At 41.9% G+C, this 20,020-nt stretch overlaps 1 protein-coding gene across 1 annotated transcript; it reads left to right on the top strand.

Annotated features, from left to right (window-relative positions):
* The first annotated feature begins 687 nt into the window (after positions 1–687).
* On the top strand, positions 688–19,467 carry LOC139380639 (leucine-rich repeat-containing protein 58-like). The gene is made up of 4 exons (XM_071123530.1): positions 688–1,274; positions 15,798–15,926; positions 16,535–16,812; positions 16,967–19,467. The coding sequence occupies exons 1-4, from the start codon at positions 688–690 to the stop codon at positions 17,158–17,160; spliced, it is 1,188 nt and encodes a 395-aa protein (XP_070979631.1). The 3' UTR covers positions 17,161–19,467.
* The last annotated feature ends 553 nt before the right edge of the window (positions 19,468–20,020 follow it).

Raw genomic sequence — 20,020 nt, 5'->3', positions numbered from 1 at the left:
GATATAAATGCATGTAGGCAAATGAACGGCTTCAACAGTTAGGGCGGAGCTACTGGAACAAGCCAACCCCGAAACATGTACTACAAATACTCACTGCTGAATAGTTGCTTTGTCTGGTACCAGCCAGGTTCTGGCAATTTACAGTGATCTCTCTCTATTCCACACAATAATCTTGCCAAATGTAAATGACCGACCCATATTATTTTCCTTAAAATACAGTGTGTCGTGTTGCAACCTGGTCTCAGAGCATTTCGTCAAATGCAACGTTGCATGAACAACATGAGCATAAGTGAGTGAGCAACAATAGTGGACTCGACGTTTCCCCTTCAAAATAAAGGTCTCAATTGAAACTGATGCGAACAGATATAAGCTCTAATATTTGTGTGAACTCTACAGTGGTGTTCTATGGGTCTCTCCGAGTAGACTGATACGCCAGTTCAAGGGTGCACAATCCATAGGTTTGGCTGTAGAGTGCAATATAGTATCCCCAATGCAATTATAAGGTCTAATACATCCACAGTTTGTATTTTTGTCAAATTAACTAACACTTGTCTTTATATAACATTACAACCTTGTTTGACATGATCTAGTGCAATTGTGGCGTGATTCCACTTTTTTCCTCCGTTTGCATCAGTTTCAACGGGGACTTTTACTTTGAAGGCAATTCCACTACTGTCGCTCACCGTAATGTTGTTCATGACACCCACATGCAACTCGGGCCATTGGCATTGGACTCCTCTCTTTATTTGGAGAACCACAAAGAGTGCAATCACCAGTGTGTCCACAATATTGAAGAGTAGCCTACGCTGCGAAATGGATTTGCATGAAGGAGCCGCACACGGACATGGTGAGGGTGTTTTAGACTTGTCGCGTCTGAATTTGAACACTTTGAGCTTGGTCGAGATCAGCGAGGAGCGAAAGATGGGCACCAAGCAGTTGTATCTAAGCTTCAACCGACTGCCCTCGCTTCCCGGATCGGTTTGCATGTTCTCCAACCTCGAATTTCTTGACATTAGCAACAACGGACTATCGGTAATCTGTGAAGGCATTACTTGGTTAACGAAGCTCAGAACACTAATAGCCAAGAACAACCGTCTGGACGAATTCTCGCTTCCCAAGGAGTTCGGGTCTTTGCCGTTGGAGGTGTTGAATCTAAGTGGCAATAGGTTTGAGGAGATGCCAGCGCAGTTCCTAAAGTTGCAGCGGCTACAATCACTTTCCCTGGGGGGAAACAGACTCCAAAGTATTCCTGCAGAAATTGAGAATTTAACCAGGTATGTAGAGTACATAACGATGCCCGCGGCCTCACCAGCTGCTACCACAGTAACTAGCTTGTTGCAGTCACCAGTAATTACATCAAACTTTCATATAATTTGCAACAAACGGCCTGTGACAATGACCAGTTTAGGCGAACTGTAGTTAGTTTCCTGGGCGAACAGCGAGTTCAGCCAATAGCGTTTAACTGCAGCCTGAAATTCTGGGTGTTCCAGCATGTGGGCATTCCAATTGGAACGTCCCCTCCATCCCATCCCATTGGTTCCTTTATAATCCCCCCCCCCCCCACCCCCCCCCCCGTATTACATTGGTTCCTGCATGAGCGCCGCATCCCCCCCAACATGACATCTTAATGCTTGTGACACTTTTCAATGTTGGTCAAAGGGAAATCAATATTTTGAGGATTTTTTTTATGCCCCCGCCTCATGGAGTCGTTCTTGCTAACTTAGCGGCAGCAACACCGGTAGACGGTGTCCCTTACTCCCGCTTGCCGAACACCTGCCTTCACCGCTAGCACGGGAGGCTGGGACGACACCATGTACTAGCTAACTATCTACAGTAGCTTGTTAGTGACACTGCATGCTAGCTTGCTAGTTAGCTTGCACACTATGTCGCTCCCCTGTATCGGAGAAAACCGTGCCCGACAGGCAGGGGCAAGGGACACTCTCCAGCTAGCAATGAGGAATCGGCCCGGAAGTGGCCCTTTTCCGGGGGTCCGGAACTGATTGAATCGGCCCGGAATCAAAATGAATGATTGCCCAGAATCGGCCCAAGTACATCAGGCCCCAAACATATGGTGCTCTATCTTTATATCATGACAGTAAAATAAGCAACGAGATAGACCAGATGCTTTTCAACTTTCTTTGGAGAAACTGTACCCATTACATTAGGAAAACTGTTGTAATGAACACTGAATTATCTGGACTTTACTACTTTAAATAATACTTTTAAGATCAATTGGATAAAACAATTCCTAAGAAGACCCACTTCTATCTGGAATTGTATTCCTCATCATGTCTTCTCTACTTTTGGTGGCCTTAACTTCATGTTGTTTTGCAATTATAATATTGACAAAGTTCCAGTGAAACTTTCTGCTTTTCATCGGCATGACAGACTGCCATTGCCACACTCACAAAGTTATTCAGAGCAGGAAATTTGTGGTTCATATGGTGGGGTACACACTGCGCAGTATACATGTAAACAACCTTTGGGATGACTAACTACTATTCATAAATGACACACACAAACACTCACTTGCACATGGTCAAGACACACACGTACGCATACACACTTGTACATAGTCATCACACACACACGAGCACGTAGAGAAATTCAAGCCTCGTGGTCAATATGTGAAGGATGCCAAGTTTGTATAAAGTGCAGGGGCAGTGTGTTCCAATGGTACTAAAAAACAAGGTCATCTGGAATAATTGTTTATTACTCTCCTTATATCATGTTTACACTGTGTCAGCGGTAAGTTAATATCAGCGAGAACAGTTTAGAATCCTCCTCAGGGGAGGTTCCTCAGTGAATTTCAAAAATAGTGAAACAAAGTTATTCTTTTTAGATAAAACTGTACTAAATATATTCTTCATTTGGGTACATTGACTTCAAGACAATCTAGGAGGCTCATAGTTCTCACCCCCTTGAATAGACTTACACAGTAATTATGACTATAGGTCGACCGATTTAATTGGAATGGGCGATTAATTAGGGCCGATTTCAAGTTTTCATAACAATCGGAAATCGCTATTTTTGGGCGCATATATATATATATATATATATATATATTTTCCTTTATTTAATCTTTATTTAACTTCTTGGCAAGTCAGTTAAGAACACATTCTTATTTTCAATGACGCCCTAGAAACGGTGGGTTTAACTGCCTCGTTCAGGGGCAGAACGACAGATTTTCACCTTGTCAGCTCGGGGGATCCAATCTTGCAACCTTACAGTTAACTAGTCCAACGCAATAACGACCTGCCTCTCTCTCGTTGCACTCCACAAGGAGACTGACTGCCTGTTACGCAAATGCAGTAAGCCAAGGTAAGTTGCTAGCTAGCATTAAACTTATCTTATAAAAAACAATCAATAATAATGACTAGTTAACTACACATGGTTGATATTACTAGATATTATCTAGCGTTTCCTGCGTTGCATATAATCTGACTAAGCATACAAGTATCTAAGTATCTGACTGAGCGGTGGTAGGCAGAAGCAGGCGCGTAAACATTCATTCAAACAGCACTCTTGCGTTTTGCCAGCAGCTCTTCGTTGTGCGTCAAGCATTGTGCTGTTTATGACTTCAAGCCTCCCGAGATGAGACTGGTGTAACCGAAGTGAAATGGCTGGCTAGTTAGCGCACGCTACTCGCTCTGAGCCTTGGGGTGGTTGTTTCCCTTGCTCTGCATGGGTAACGCTGCTTCGATGTGGTGGCTGTTGTGTTGCTGGTTCGAGCCCAGGGAAATGCCACTTTAGCTAGCTGGCTATGGCTATCCAACACTCTTCCAAGTCAAGGTAAGACTTTGGTTTTATTGACACAATAGTTCTAATAGCTATATTGACTATGGGGTGACAACGATGTAGGCTATGTGTAGCGGTTAGTGTTCATGAAATGAAGGTTTGCCTGGTCACAGACCACTGATGTGTTGTGCACCGAAGTCCACAAGAGAAGGGAAAAGGTGTGAGACTGAGAGCGTGTAGATTCAGTTGAAGTCGGACGCTTACATACACCTTAGCCAAATACATTTAAACACAGTTTTTCACAATTCCTGATATTTAATCATAGTAAAACATCCCTGTCTTAGGTCAGTTTAGGATCACCACTTTATTTTAGGAATGTGAAATGTCAGAATAATAGTAGAGAGAATCATTTATTTCAGCTTTTATTTCTTTCATCACATTCCCAGTGGGTCAGACGTTTACATACACTCAATTAGTATTTGGTAGCATTGCCTTTAAATTGTTTAACTTGGGTCAAAAGTTGGGTGAATTTTGGCCCATTCCTCCTGACAGAGGTGGTGTAACTGAGTCAGGTTTGTAGGCCTCCTTGCTCGCACATGCTTTTTCAGTTCTGTCCAAAATAAATCTATAGGATTGAGGTCAGGGCTTTGTGATGGCCACTCCAATACCTTGACCTTGCTGTCCTTAAGCCATTTTGACTCACCACTTTGGAAGTATGCTTGGGGTCATTGTTCATTTGGAAGACCCATTTGTGATCAAGCTTTAACTTAGTGATGTCTTGATGTTGCTTCAATATATCCACATAATTTTCCAACCTCATGATGCCATCTATTTTGTGAAGTGCACCAGTCCCTCCTGCAGCAAAGCACCCCCACAACATTATGCTGCCACCCCCTTTCTTCACGGTTGGGATGGTGTTCTTTGGCTTGCAAGCCTCCCCCTTTTTTCTCCAAACATAACAATGGTCACTGGCCAAACAGTTCTATTTTTGTTTCATCAGACCAGAGGACATTTCTCCAAAAAGGGCGATCTTTGTCCCCATGTGCAGTTGCAAACCGTAGTCTGGCTTTTCTATGGAGGTTTTGGAGCAGTGGCTTCTTCCTTGCTGAGCGGCCTTTCAGGTTATGTCGATATAGGACTTGTTTTACTGTGGATATAGATACTTTTGTACCCGTTTCCTCCAGCATCTTCACAGGGTCCTTTGCTGTTCTGGGATTGATTTGCACTTTTCGCACCAAAGTACGTTCATCTCTAGGAGACAGAACGCCTCCTTCCTGAGCGGTATGACGGCTGCGTGGTCACGTGGTGTTTACTTGCGTACTATTATTTGTACAGATGAACGTTGTACCTTCAGGCATTTGGAAATTGCTCCCAAGGATGAACCAGACTTGTGGAGGTCTACAATTTTTTTTCTGGGGTCTTGGCTAATTTCTTTTGCTTTTCCCATGATGTCAAGCAAAGAGACACTGAGTTTGAAGGTAGGCCTTGAAATACATCCACAGGTACACCTCCAATTGACTCAAATTATGTCAATTGGCCTATCAGAAGCTTCTAAATCCATGACATAATTTTCTGGAATTTTCCAAGCTGTTTAAAGGCACAGTCAACTTAGTGTATGTAAACTTCTGACCCACTGGAATTGTGATACAGTGAAATACTCTGTCTGTAAACAATTGTTGGAAAAAATACTTGTCATGCACAAAGTAGATGTCCTAACCCACTTGCCAAAATATAGTTTGTTAACAAAGAAATTTGTGGAGTGGTTGAAAAACGAGTTTTAACGACTCCAACCTAAGTGTATGTAAACTTCCAACTTCAACTGTATTTGCAAGAAGGAATTATTTATATATACACAGCAAGCAACGTGATCATGCTGTTTTTATGTGGCTGCTATGAAAGCAAACTGTGTTTGCGTGCGGTCAGGGGTGTATTCATTCCTCTGTGTTCAAAAACTTTCCTTAAACGGAAACAAATGGAACGAAACGGGGATTAACATACCTGAATTGGTATGTAGAAACTCTTAATTTGCAACTGCACTAATGATTAAACCCTAGAGGCAGGCTCCCGAAGGGCGCAGTGGTCTAAGGCACTGGTCTCAGTGCTATAGGCATCACTACAGACACCCTGGTTCGAATCCAGGCTTTATCACAACAGGCCGTGATTGGGAGTCCCATTGGGCTGCGCACATTTGGCCCAACATCGTCCGGGTTTGGCCGGTGTAGGCTGTCATTTTTAAATAAGAATTTGTTGAACTGACTTGCCTAGTTAAATAAGGGTTATATTTTTATATATTTTTTGGGGGTCAGCTAGATGCAGGCAAGTGTGTGCAAGGCAGTATTGAATGTATCAGTGTCTGTCACCTTGATTACAAAAAAATTGCTTGACTTGTGCACCAACATTATAAACTTTCATTCATAGGCTAAATTGTAGCAACCTCATGATGGGTACAGGGGAAATTTGAGTGTTGTGTCGTAACCTAAACTATTCAATGTTACATTGAGCTGGGTGAAATGGAATATGAATGACAGTCAGCCAACATGCTGTAATAGAAATACCTTAATGTCATGCTCCATCATCTTAAATGGCACCGACCGCCACTGATCTGACTACATAGTTACTATCATAAAAGAGAGAACTCGTAAAGTCACAGAGATCAGTGAGTGCAACCGAGATGTGGATCATGCGGTTAAACAGTAGCCCATTTATATACCAAAGATAAGTGTGTAAATACTTTTGACTTCATCTGGAACAGACCCACATTGGCTTTAATAGTTGTTGTTCCACCCATTCTGTGCCATTTGAGGTGAGTAACTTGATTGGGGGGGGGGGGGGGGGGGGGGGACGTTTGATTTCACCTAATTTTAACATTCTCTCATATGCGAAATTTAAGTAACAGGGTTGATGATTTAATCTTCAATTAGCTATAAAACCCCTTGTGACAGGGAAGCTTGTTGTGTGCAACAGCAGGGGACATTTTTAATGCAAGCTTCATTTGAATTATTATTATTTTTTTGTAATTGTTAACATTTCTATGGGTAACAGGGTTGATGTTATGCTCGTTTTCCACCACAAAACAGCAAAAAAAAGTAGAACCAGCTCACCTGCTTTTGACAATTAATGTTCAATGTTTCTTTAAAATGTTTTTTAAATCATAGTTGAACTATATTAAAGTGAGATGTTTTGTTTTTCTCACATGAAATAAATGTTCTTCAGAAATTACTTTTGGGAAATTCCACGTTAAGTGACACAGACTCAGGTTTTTCACTTTAAAATGTATTTCAAACAAAAACCAATGATTACAAAGGTGAACAGACCATATAACTATGTACAATGACTACTTTTAACAATTTCCACAAACATTTTATAGAAAAGCATGCTAACAGAATTATGGTTTGTGTTTGTTCTGACATTCTGTTACCAAAATTTGCATCTGCACTGTTCTTCAACAAACTGACTAGGGATTATTATTATTATAACTAAGGATCCTCTAGGCTTTTGCCTGTGTTTAGCTCCCATTCTATTTCTTTTTTTAAAATCGTAAACTTCCCAGTCCTTAACTATTACAAGCATACCCATAACATGATGCCCCTATTCTTGAAAATATGGAGAGTGGTACTCAGTAATGTTTGGGGCAAATCCAATGCAACACAACACTTTGTATTCAGGACAAAAAGGTAATTGCTTTGCTACATTCTTTGCAGTATTACTTTAGTGCCCTGTTGCAAACATGATGCATGATTTGGAATATTTGTATTCTGTACGGGCTTCTTTTTCCTCTGTCAATTAGGTTACTATTGTGGAGTAACTACAATGTTGTTAAAAACCTCTTAAGGATCGGACCCTTTTTTTCCCAATTTTCGCCTAAAATGAAAAGTAAATCTAACTGCCTGTAGCTCAGGACTTGAAGCAAGGATATGTATATTCTTGATACCATTTGAAAGGAAACACTTTGAAGTGTGTGGAAATGTGAAATGAATGTATGTATATATCTATCGTTTTTTATATATATACAGTGCCTTGCGAAAGTATTCGGCCCCCTTGAACTTTGCGACCTTTTGCCACATTTCAGGCTTCAAACATAAAGATATAAAACTGTATTTTTTTGTGAAGAATCAACAACAAGTGGGACACAATCATGAAGTGGAACGACATTTATTGGATATTTCAAACTTTTTTATCAAATCAAAAACTGAAAAATTGGGCGTGCAAAATTACTTTCAGTGCAGCAAACTCTCTCCAGAAGTTCAGTGAGGATCTCTGAATGATCCAATGTTGACCTAAATGACTAATGATGATAAATACAATCCACCTGTGTGTAATCAAGTCTCCGTATAAATGCACCTGCACTGTGATAGTCTCAGAGGTCCGTTAAAAGCGCAGAGAGCATCATGAAGAACAAGGAACACACCAGGCAGGTCCGAGATATTGTTGTGAAGAAGTTTAAAGCCGGATTTGGATACAAAAACATTTCCCAAGCTTTAAACATCCCAAGGAGCACTGTGCAAGCGATAATATTGAAATGGAAGGAGTATCAGACCACTGCAAATCTACCAAGACCTGGCCGTCCCTCTAAACTTTCAGCTCATACAAGGAGAAGACTGATCAGAGATGCAGCCAAGAGGCCCATGATCACTCTGGATGAACTGCAGAGATCTACAGCTGAGGTGGGAGACTCTGTCCATAGGACAACAATCAGTCGTATATTGCACAAATCTGGCCTTTATGGAAGAGTGGCAAGAAGAAAGCCATTTCTTAAAGATATCCATAAAAAGTGTTGTTTAAAGTTTGCCACAAGCCACCTGGGAGACACACCAAACATGTGGAAGAAGGTGCTCTGGTCAGATGAAACCAAAATTGAACTTTTTGGCAACAATGCAAAACGTTATGTTTGGCGTAAAAGCAACACAGCTGAACACACCATCCCCACTGTCAAACATGGTGGTGGCAGCATCATGGTTTGGGCCTGCTTTTCTTCAGCAGGGACAGGGAAGATGGTTAAAATTGATGGGAAGATGGATGGAGCCAAATACAGGACCATTCTGGAAGAAAACCTGATGGAGTCTGCAAAAGACCTGAGACTGGGGCGGAGATTTGTCTTCCAACAAGACAATGATCCAAAACATAAAGCAAAATCTACAATGGAATGGTTCAAAAATAAACATATCCAGGTGTTAGAATGGCCAAGTCAAAGTCCAGACCTGAATCCAATCGAGAATCTGTGGAAAGAACTGAAAACTGCTGTTCACAAATGCTCTCCATCCAACCTCACTGAGCTCGAGCTGTTTTGCAAGGAGGAATGTGAAAAAATGTCAGTCTCTCGATGTGCAAAACTGATAGAGACATACCCCAAGCGACTTACAGCTGTAATCGCAGCAAAAGGTGGCGCTACAAAGTATTAACTTAAGGGGGCTGAATAATTTTGCACGCCCAATTTTTCAGTTTTTGATTTGTTAAAAAAGTTTGAAATATCCAATAAATGTCGTTCCAATTCATGATTGTGTCCCACTTGTTGTTGATTCTTCACAAAAAATACAGTTTTATATCATTATGTTTGAAGCCTGAAATGTGGCAAAAGGTCGCAAAGTTCAAGGGGGCCGAATACTTTCGCAAGGCACTGTATATATAAATATAACAGTGGGTGTCTCTATAAGGAAGCACGATATAGATATCGGAATCGGCTGACATTAGCTAAAAATCCCACATTGGTATCGGCCCGATGTTTGTCTAGTTTAACGCCGATGTGAAAAAACTATGTCAAAGCTGACATGGATTCCTATATGACACTAAACATGCAACATGGCATTCCTAACCCACAATGTTTTTTGAGTTTATTTGTATATTTTATCTTTTATTTAACTTGGCAAGTCAGTTAAGAACAAATTCTTATTTTCAATGACGGCCTTGGAACAGTGGGTTAACTGCCTTTTTCAGGGGCAGAACGACACATTTTTACCTCGTCAGCTTGGGGATTCGATCTTGCAACCTTTCGGTTACTAGTCCAACACTCTAACCACTAGGCTACCTACGGCCTGCTATGTAGATCAAGCAGTCATATGGAAGAGTAAGAACATTTCAGCGAGACAACTCGAAGGTGAAATCCATTAACGCCAAGATAATGGAAATCATTGCCTTTGACCATCAACCGTTCTCTGTCGTGGGTGATGTTGGCTTTCGCAACTGGTCAAGCACCGGTACACACTAATGTTACCAAGTGCGCTATTCTTCAGATGTTGCCCTGCCGGAGTTACAGTAATAGCGTCACAACATACTATGGAACGCCGTTTGAGTCTTTGCGTGTCATAAAAGATGCACGTCAAATAACACTATTTGACCGTCAAAGTACACAGTTCTATTCTAGAATGTTGTGTTCTGAATTTGCACGTGCAAGCCAAGCGCCACCACTACGATCAGTAGCACTGTCAAAGCTGTACAAAAAGTCAGCAAACACCAGCCACTAACGATGTGTTTACAATATCGCGTTGGTAATTGGTAACAAAGTACCTCTTTGAAAGTGATGCAGAAGGTTACAATTGGTGGAATCATGCCATATTTAGACTAGATAATGTTAAATGAGTGGAATGTGAAGCAATGAAGTTGGCTATCAGTCTTATCGGTGACACCCACAGAACACAACTGAAGAGTTTACACAAATATTAGCGTTGTAGCTCTTATCGCGGACTGTGACTGTGTGAAATCACCTCCCCAGTCAGCCTATTGTGTTTATTGACATTTATATTGCACTGTACAGGTTTACCTAAAGGATTGGGGATCAATGAAATAGGGTAATAGTCTACTCAATACCCAATACATTTTTTTCCTAATGTTCTCCTCAGTTATCAGACTCCAAAACATGCACGCAGTATTGTTTTTCTTCAGGAATAGTGTTCCATACACATAGGTTGACAATACATGTGGTTCAATTCACAGTTGTTTCAGAGTCTCACAATAAGAGTTACGATGCTAATGTTCTCTGAGTGTCACTGAGTAGACTGATACCCCATGTCATTAACCAACAATCCGTAGGTAAGGCTGTACAGTAAAATAATTATGCCCCCAATGCAATTCTAAGATATAATACATCCAGTGTGATTTCAAAGATTTTTTGTCAAATTAACAAATTGTCTTTATATAACATTCCAACCTCGTTTAGCAGGATCTATTCAATTATGGCATAATTATATTATTTGTATTCATTTGCATCACTGTCAATTACATCATTTTATTTTGAAGGCTAACTGCAAAGTCCACTAACAGAAATTGAATAATGTGTCCCTGAACAAAGGGGAGGTCAAAATCTAAAATAACTGGTGTGGCCACCAGCTGCATTAAGTACTGCAGTGCATCTCCTCCTCATGGACTGCATCAGATTTGCCAGTTCTTGCTCTGAGCTGTTTAAAAAAATTCATTGTAACCTTTATTTAACTAGGCAAGTCAGTTAAGAACAAATTCTTAATTTCAATGATGGCCTAGGAACAGTGGGTTAACTGCCTTGTTCAGTGGCAGAACAACATTTAACCTGTTACCCCACTTTTCCACCAAGGCACCTGCAAGTTCCCGGACATTCCTGGGGGGAAGAGCCCTAGCCCTCGCCCTCCAATCCAAAATGTCCCAGACATGCTCAATGGGATTGAGATCCGGGCTCTTCGCTGGCCATGGCAGAACACTGACATTCCTGTCTTGCAGGAAATCGCGCACAGAATGAGCAGTATTGTCATGCTGGAGGGTTATGTCAGGATGAACCTGCAGGAAGGGTACCACATGAGGGAGGAGGATGTCTTCCCTCTACGCACAGTGTTGAGATTGCCTGCAATGACAACAAGTTCAGTCTGAAGATTGTGACACACCTCCCTATACCATGACGGACCCTCCAGCTCCAGAGTACAGGCCTCGGTGTAACGCTCATTCCTTCGATGATAAACGCGAATCCGACCATCACCCCTGGTGAGACAAAACCACGACTCGTCAGTGAAGAGCACTTTTTGCAAGTCCTGTCTGGCGACGGTGGGTTTGTGCCCATAGGCGATGTTGTTGCCGGTGATGTCTGGTGAGGACCTGCCTTACAACAGGCCTACAAGCCCTCTCTCAGCCTATTGAGGACAGTTTGAGCACTGATTGAGGGATTGTGCATTCCTGGTATGACTCGGGCAGTTGTTGTTGCCATCTTGTACCTGTCCCGCAGGTGTGATGTTTGGATGTACCGATCCTGTACAGGTGTTACACGTGGTCTGCCACTGCGAGGATGATCAGCTGTCCGTCCTGTCTCCCTGTAGCACTGTCTTCGGCGTCTCACAGTACGGACATTGCAATTTATTGGCCACATCTGCAGTCCTCATTGCATAATGCCGAAGGCACGTTTACGCAGGGACCCTGGGCATATTTTTGTTGTGTGTTTTTCAGAGTCAGTAGAAAGGCCTCTTTCGTGTCCTAAGTTTTCATAACTGTGACCTTAGTTGCCTACCGTCTGTAATCTGTCAGTGTCTTAAGGACTGTTCCACAGGTGCATGTTCATTCATTGTTTATGGTTCATTGAACCATAAAGCATGGGAAACAGTGTTTAAACCCTTTACAATGAAGATCTGTGAAGTTATTTGGATTTTTACGAATTATTTTTGAAAGACTGAGACAGATTATTGTTTTGCTATGTTTTTGGGGAAGAACATTTGTTTGCATCCATGAGCTAGTTAGCTTTTTTTATGTCCAGAACTCTTGGTGCACGAGACAACTTTACCGGCATCATAGCATACGTATCGATGAATCGTTGTGCATATGAAATTCGAGTGATAGTTATTACACTATGTAAAAAAATAAATAATGAGGGAGTTAAATTATGTGACGTGCAGTCATATTCAGGTCCTGATTGGTCAACAAGCTTATTTGACACGTCAAATAGTGTTATTTGACTTATCTTTGTTGACACGTGGAGACCTAAACGGCGTTCCATAGAAATCCTGGTTGAGAATGAAACGACTGAACAAATAAACAACTTAACAGCAAGTAAGTGAAAGAAATAGGCGTGTGTGATTTTTATTTAACTAGGCAATTCAGTTAAGAACAAATTCTTATTTAAAATGGCGGGCCAAACCCGGACGACGCTGGGCCAATTGTGCGCCGCCCTATGGGACTCCCAATAACACATTTAGATCTGGTCAAATAAAAATTTGTTTTTTATTAATTTTTTGTTCCATCATATTTTAAATGCAAGTGAAAGACCATAAAATAATTTTGCAGTTTAGGCGCAATTTATATTTTGGCCACTAGATGATCCAGTGAAGCATTGCAGTACTGGACAATATTTTGTATCAAATCTGCCCAAATGTGCCAAATTGATACATTTTCAAGTACATAACTATAGAGAACATACAATAAGTATATGGTAATACAAAATGTAAGTTTACACACTCCCAGGAATGTAATGCATGATGGATCATTAGCTTATACACTAACTTTCACACATCTACATGGCCGGGCGAGGTGGGTGTGGAACCAGAGTTCGCAGGGGTTCAAACTGTAGAACCCAGTTCCCACATTTTGAATATAAATGTTTATTTTATTAAACACAACTATGCTACATTTTATCTCTGGGACCCTCAGGATGACAAATCAGAGCAGGTTTACTGAATGTAAGTACATTATTTACTTTCAGAGGTGAATGTATCAAACCAGTTGCCGTGATTTTAAATGTTTTTGTTGTGTATTCTCCTCAAACAATAGCATGTTATTTTTTCATTGTAATATCTACTGTAAATTAGACAGTTAATGAGCTAGCTAGTTTATATGGGATTAGCAACAATAGTGCAGTTAGATTAACAATAATTTAACATTTCTGCCCATATAAGACATGTTTATGTCCTGGAAAGTTTGCTGTTACTTACATCATGCTAATCACATTAGCACAAGTTAGCTCAACCGTCCCAATAACGCAAAGCCAGAGTAAAATTCAAAGATAGGGTTACTGTCAGTCACTCACTGTGTCTTGTAAACACACTAACCAACACAAACTACATGTAAAGAGAGCCTCTCACCGACAACTTCAGAGCAGCTGAACATATACACTGTCTCAGATCTACAGTCATGAATGATTGAGGTTGTATGGGACTAGGCCTCTGTGTGTGTTAGTGGTGTAACTGTAGAGTGAGTTGTTGAGATGGCCCTGAATGGCTTCTTTAGACCCTCGGGACAGAGGGGCTGGCTCAGGGCTCAGGCCCCAAGGACACATAATGGCCTCTCCCAGTCTCTGCTGTGTCATCAGTTCCACAGGCAGACCAGACCATGGGGCAGATGGGCTGACTGCTCACTTTTAGTGTCAGGCCATTACATCTCCCTTTCACTCCCTGTCTCTCTGTCCCTGCTGCTCACTCTGTTCTTCTCTCTATTTCCCCAGTGTTCCTCTCTCTTTTCACTTTTTCATCTGTTCAGAGGGATTGGGATAAAGCAGAATGCTTGTGTATGTGTACATTTCCATTGGCGATTTGTGGGAATTGGACAATAGTAATCTTTTTCTCTCTGCCTCAGTCATCGGTTTTGTAAAGTGAACAAAAATATAAAGGCAACATGTAAAGTGTTGGTCCAATGTTTCATGATCTGAAATAAAAGATCACGAGTAACCACGTCAGCCGAGGACCTCCACATCCGGCTTCTTCACCTGCGAGATCGTCCGAGACCAGCCACCCAGACAGCCGATGAAACTGGGTTTGCACAACCAAAGAATTTCTGCACAAACTGTCAGAAACCATTTCCGAGAAGCTCATCTGCATGCTCTTCGTCCTCGCCAGGATCTTGACCTAACTGCAGTTTGGCGTCGTAACCAACTTCAGTGGGAAAATGCTCACCTTCGATGGCCACTAGCACGCTGGAGAAGTGTGCTCTTCACAGATGAATCCCGGTTTTAACTGTCCCGGGTAGATGGCAAACGGGTGCCGTGTGGGCGACCGGGTGCCGTCAATGTTTTGTACAGAGTGCCCCATGGTGGGGTTATGGTATGGGCAGGCATAAGCTGCAGACAATGAACACAATTGCATTTTATCGATGGCAATTTGAATGCACAGAGATACCGTGACGATCGTGAGGCCCATTTTCATACCATTGATCTGCCGCCGTCACCTCATGCTTCAGCATGATAATGCACGGCCCGGTGTTGCAAGGATCTGTACACAATTCCTGGAACCCGAAAAATTCCCATACTCTGGCTTCCATACTCCCCAGACATGTCACACATTGAGCATGTTTGGGATGCTCTGGATCAACGTGTACAACAGTGAGTTCCAGTTCCTGACAATATATACATATCAACTTTGCACAGCCATTGAAGAGGAGTGGGACAACATTCCACGGGCCACAATCAACAGCCTGGTCAAGGATATGTGTCGTGCTTCATGTGGAAAATGGTGGTCACACCAGATACTGACTGGTTTTCTGATCCACACCCCAACAGTGTATATGACTACCCCACATTGTCTGCTGCTTAGAACTGTGTATTTAGCCGACACTGCATTTGATTTCTCCAAACCTAAACGCCAGTCTTCACTAGATCTAAACTTCTGTCTGAATAAAAATAATTGGGACTCTCTAGCAATGCCTCTCTACCTCTGCTGTCCCTTGAACAAAGTCAGAGTAAACACACACACACACACACACACACACACACACAGGCGGGTAGGCTAAAAAGCTATCGAAATTCCAGCACCTCTTTGTGCATAGTGTATCTCCTCTTTGAAACAGTTTGTTTAGCAGTTCCACTGCTCCAGCCCATTCCTCATAGTCACATCTACACACACCTGTTATACTCCTTTTTACTATGGACCCGGATGCTCAATCTTTGATGCCTTGCGCTCACTCTGGTAATGCATTGCTGTCACATACAGCATCAATATCAACATGTGGGAACCCCATTGTGGTACAGATGTGTCGACATGGCTAGTCATGTGTCCACTTGGAACTGTCAAGTATATAGTATGGTGTTTTTAAAGTCCTAAACCCCTTCAGGCATGCTTTACTTGTTACCGTAATGTTAATTACAACTCGATATGATGCTAAACATATTAAACCTCTCTCTCTGTCAGTCTTGAGATGCTGTATTTGGGTGGTAACCTGATCACCTCTATTCCTCCTGAGCTGGCCAACCTGCCCTACCTCAGCTATCTGGTCCTGTGTGACAACCGCATACAAGGTGTACCCCCGCAGCTCACCAGGTAACCACAACACAATAATAACACAGCCTCAACCCCATCTAGAGCATACTGCCACAGCTCACGAGGTATCCACAACACAATAATAACACAGCCTCAACCCCATCTAGAGCATACTGCCACAGCTCACAAGGTATCCACAACACAACCATAACACAGCCTCAACCCCATCTAGAGCATACTGCCACAGCTCACGAGGTATCCACAACCCAACCATAACACAGCCTCAACCCCATCTAGAGCATACTGCCACAGCTCACGAGGTATCCACAACACAACCTCAACCCCATCTAGAGCATACTGCCACAGCTCACGAGGTATCCACAACACGACCATAATATAACCACATGAAACTGCAAGTAAGCATTTCATTAGGCAATGTATACCTTGCATATCCCTTACATACTAATACAACTAAACTTAATACAACTACAACTCAATAATAATAATACTGCTAAGACGGTCATAACCCACCAGCACCACAGCTCAACTGGTTACTACAATACATCCATAGTGGACTACTACAACTTAACCTAACCACGGTCTAGATTTCTGTTCATAATACTCAAAACGATAACCATGACCTTGTCAATCTCTCTCTCCCCCCTCAGGCTCCACTCCCTGCGCTCCCTGAGTCTCCATAACAACCTGCTGACCTACCTGCCCCGGGAGATCCTCAGCCTGGTGCGCCTGCAGGAGCTCAGTCTCCGTGGCAACCCCCTAGTCGTGCGCTTTGTCAAGGAGATGACCTACGACCCCCCATCACTGCTGGAGCTGGCGGGTCGTACCATCAAGAGCCGGAACGTTCCATACTCGTCCTGCGACATGCCCTCTCACCTGTTGCACTACCTAGACCTGGCCAGCAAGTGTCCCAATCCTAAGTGTGCCGGTATGTCTACCACACATTCATTTCTCATTGGACTGTGTGTCTGTATTTCTGTCCCTGTCTTTTTTTGCTTGTCTGTATACAGTTGATTATGTATACGTATGTGTCAATTTATTTAAGTGTGCTTATTCTGTCTGTTTCTCCGCTCTCTCACCAGGCGTGTACTTTGACTCGTGCGTGCGCCACATCAAGTTTGTGGACTTCTGTGGGAAGTACCGGCTGCCCCTCATGCACTACCTGTGCTCCCCAGAGTGCACTTCACCCTGCAGCTCCAACCCCCAGAGCGACGCCGAGTCAGAGGATGAGATCAGCGTGCCCGCCTACCGCCTGCAGAGGGTGCTGCTGGGATAGCAGGAAGTGGAAGGGCCTCCAGTCCTAACCATATCAATAGCCTCAGAACCCGTCTTTCTCTCTGTGACTGGACGGTACTGTAGGGATGAAATCTGACCCCTCTGGTCTCGTGTGTGTTTGATGTAAGACGCTAGATGCACAAGCACAAAGACATACCCTCACACACAAACACACTCACATGTGAGAGATATCCGGTTGTCAATGTGGACCTAAACCAGGACAAATGTCTTTAGGTGGGTATGTCCCCTGGAACCCATTGACTCAGTCACTTTAGCCATCTAAAACTGGGGGACAAATGATGGGAGGGATCTTACCTCTATTTCTCAGTAACACTACAGATCACTGATGCCTTCAGACTTTGAGCAGTGCCTTTAACAGATGAAGCATTTCACTCCATTCCTGATGGTTTCATGGGTAAACATAGGAGGGCAGTAGAAATCATAACTTTGCCAACTCGCTATGTGAGCTATTGAAAGGTTTTTAATGATTTTAGAACACTATCACACCATTCCTTAGAGTCAGGTTATGAACAATTTAAGATTTCTAATTGCCTGAAAACAGGAAGTGTGTGCCCCGGTTCTTTGTAAAAGCTTTGTTTTTCTCTCACACACAGGAAGTCGATCTAGGCCAGGCAGAGTGTGAATAGACTCCTGAAAGGAGAAAATCAAACGTATCTGACAAGATGCAATGAATGTTTGTATTTCCAGCTCTTGGTTTTCTCTAAATTTGACAGATATAGATATATGTATTAACACTTTGTATGTGGGAACATTTAGACAACTTCTCCAGAAGGTACATGTTTAAGGTAACCGGAAGAATAATACAGTAGCTGGCCTTTCAATAATGCTGGTCTATTGTTACAGTATCATGTAGAAGTGCTTTTGAATGTATGTGTATATGCCTTATTGAAGAGAGAAGGAATTCTAGAAAGAAAACAAAGTGAGAAAAGAACAAAACAAGAGAGGTCATTTTTCTTGTACCCTGAAATATGTAACAATTCACTTTTTTTAATTTTCTATTTATGATCCATTAACTTTACTTGACACCTAGTGTCATAACATGTTATGAAACATTCATAACAGCTGACATAACCTGTCGTAACACTGTCATGACACATATTTAGACCTCTTGTGACATATTGCATTATTTTATTGCTGGTTATGACCCCTACATAAAACCTACCACAAAAGGCAAAACATCCATTACACCATAACCTACATCAACTGTATTTTTATGTTTATATAACATTTTCTGAAATGTACCCTATTAAATTATCATTGTAATTGTGCACACATTGATGTCAGACATGCAGCTACCACAATGTTCTGTTGCTGATGACTGGGATCAGATTTCAGGAGCAGGACTGATGACTAACATAGGCCTATCATGTACATGCCCTTATCTGGCATATATGATACTGATGGTCATAATGCTTCTTGACAGTGTCGAAGTGTATTTTCTTAGTCCAAGTAAAGTGACATAGGATGGTCATAGTGCTTCTTGACAGTGTCGAAGTGTATTTTCTTAGTCCAAGTAAAGTGACATAGGATGGTCATAGTGCTTCTTGACAGTGTCGAAGTGTATTTTCTTAGTCCAAGTAAAGTGACATAGGATGGTCATAGTGCTTCTTGACAGTGTCGAAGTGTATTTCCTTAGTCCAAGTAAAGTGACATAGGATGGTCATAATGCTTCTTGACAGTGTCGAAGTGTATTTTCTTAGTCCAAGTAAAGTGACATAGGATGGTCATAGTGCTTCTTGACAGTCATAAAGTGTATTTTTTATGATAGGGGGGAAACATGAATCTTTTAAATTCTTTGTTGAAATTGATTCTAAGAAACTAACTTTCCAACGAAATCAAACTTGGCAGGAAAAATAAACATTTGAATAAATTAGGGTTTTGAGCTTATGTAGGTGTCATAACCAGCCATAAAATAACGCAATAAATGTCACAATAGGTGTAAATATATGGGTCATGACAGTGTTATGTCAGCTATTATGACATAGTTATGACGTTAGGCGTCGTAGTGTTACCCATGATCTTAACCACAATGTTGGGAAATTGATGCACTTGTGCAGTTTTTGTAACGTACTGCTTTTATACAAATCCAACGTTCTACTGTCAATGACACTCAATGGTTCACACACTAATACAGTGCTTTCATTGAATATGACTTACTGAATATAATATAGTGCTCATACAGGTCGACGATCTGTACTAAAGCATGTGCACTTGTCCCCTATAATATAGACTGTACACAGTATATAATAACATCCCTAATAAAGTTTAATTTGAGTGTCTAAAAAAATGTGTGTGGGATATCTGTGAAACTTGTTATCCACGATCGTGCAACATTATCTGACTGCACTACCATTTCCTATCTGTCTAGTTAGCTCTGAGTTCATAGTCCACATCTCATATCTGCTGAAGCTATGATGACATCTTAGCTTCTGTCATCATTGTTTGCTATGTAGACTGTTATATGAGGAAGAATCAGTGGGCCTGTCACCAAACAGTGTCCATTTGTTTGTTTGCCTGCCTGTTGTGAAAATGACTACAATGCATTTCCACTGTATCTTTCTCCAGGACTTAACTGCCAAACAGTTGACAGTTGGAACTATGCTAGATTGCTAGGCCGTCTGTGAGTGTGCTTGTGCATGAGCGTGACTGACTGTTTTGTTTTGAGTCATTGGTAGCTTGAATGAGTTGCGTTCAGGACCGGTCTGTTTCATTTGCATATGAACGTGATTGCATTACTGAGGCAAATGCAGAGGGACCTCTTCTTTAACCCAGCACTAAGAGATGCCAGGGGAATGCCATTCTGCCTCCTCTCAATCAACAGATCCCTTTATTTACCCTGC

This window comes from Oncorhynchus clarkii, chromosome 22, assembly GCF_045791955.1.
Source record: "Oncorhynchus clarkii lewisi isolate Uvic-CL-2024 chromosome 22, UVic_Ocla_1.0, whole genome shotgun sequence".
Taxonomy (NCBI): domain Eukaryota; kingdom Metazoa; phylum Chordata; class Actinopteri; order Salmoniformes; family Salmonidae; genus Oncorhynchus; species Oncorhynchus clarkii.
This window is presented reverse-complemented; position numbering and strand designations above follow the sequence as displayed.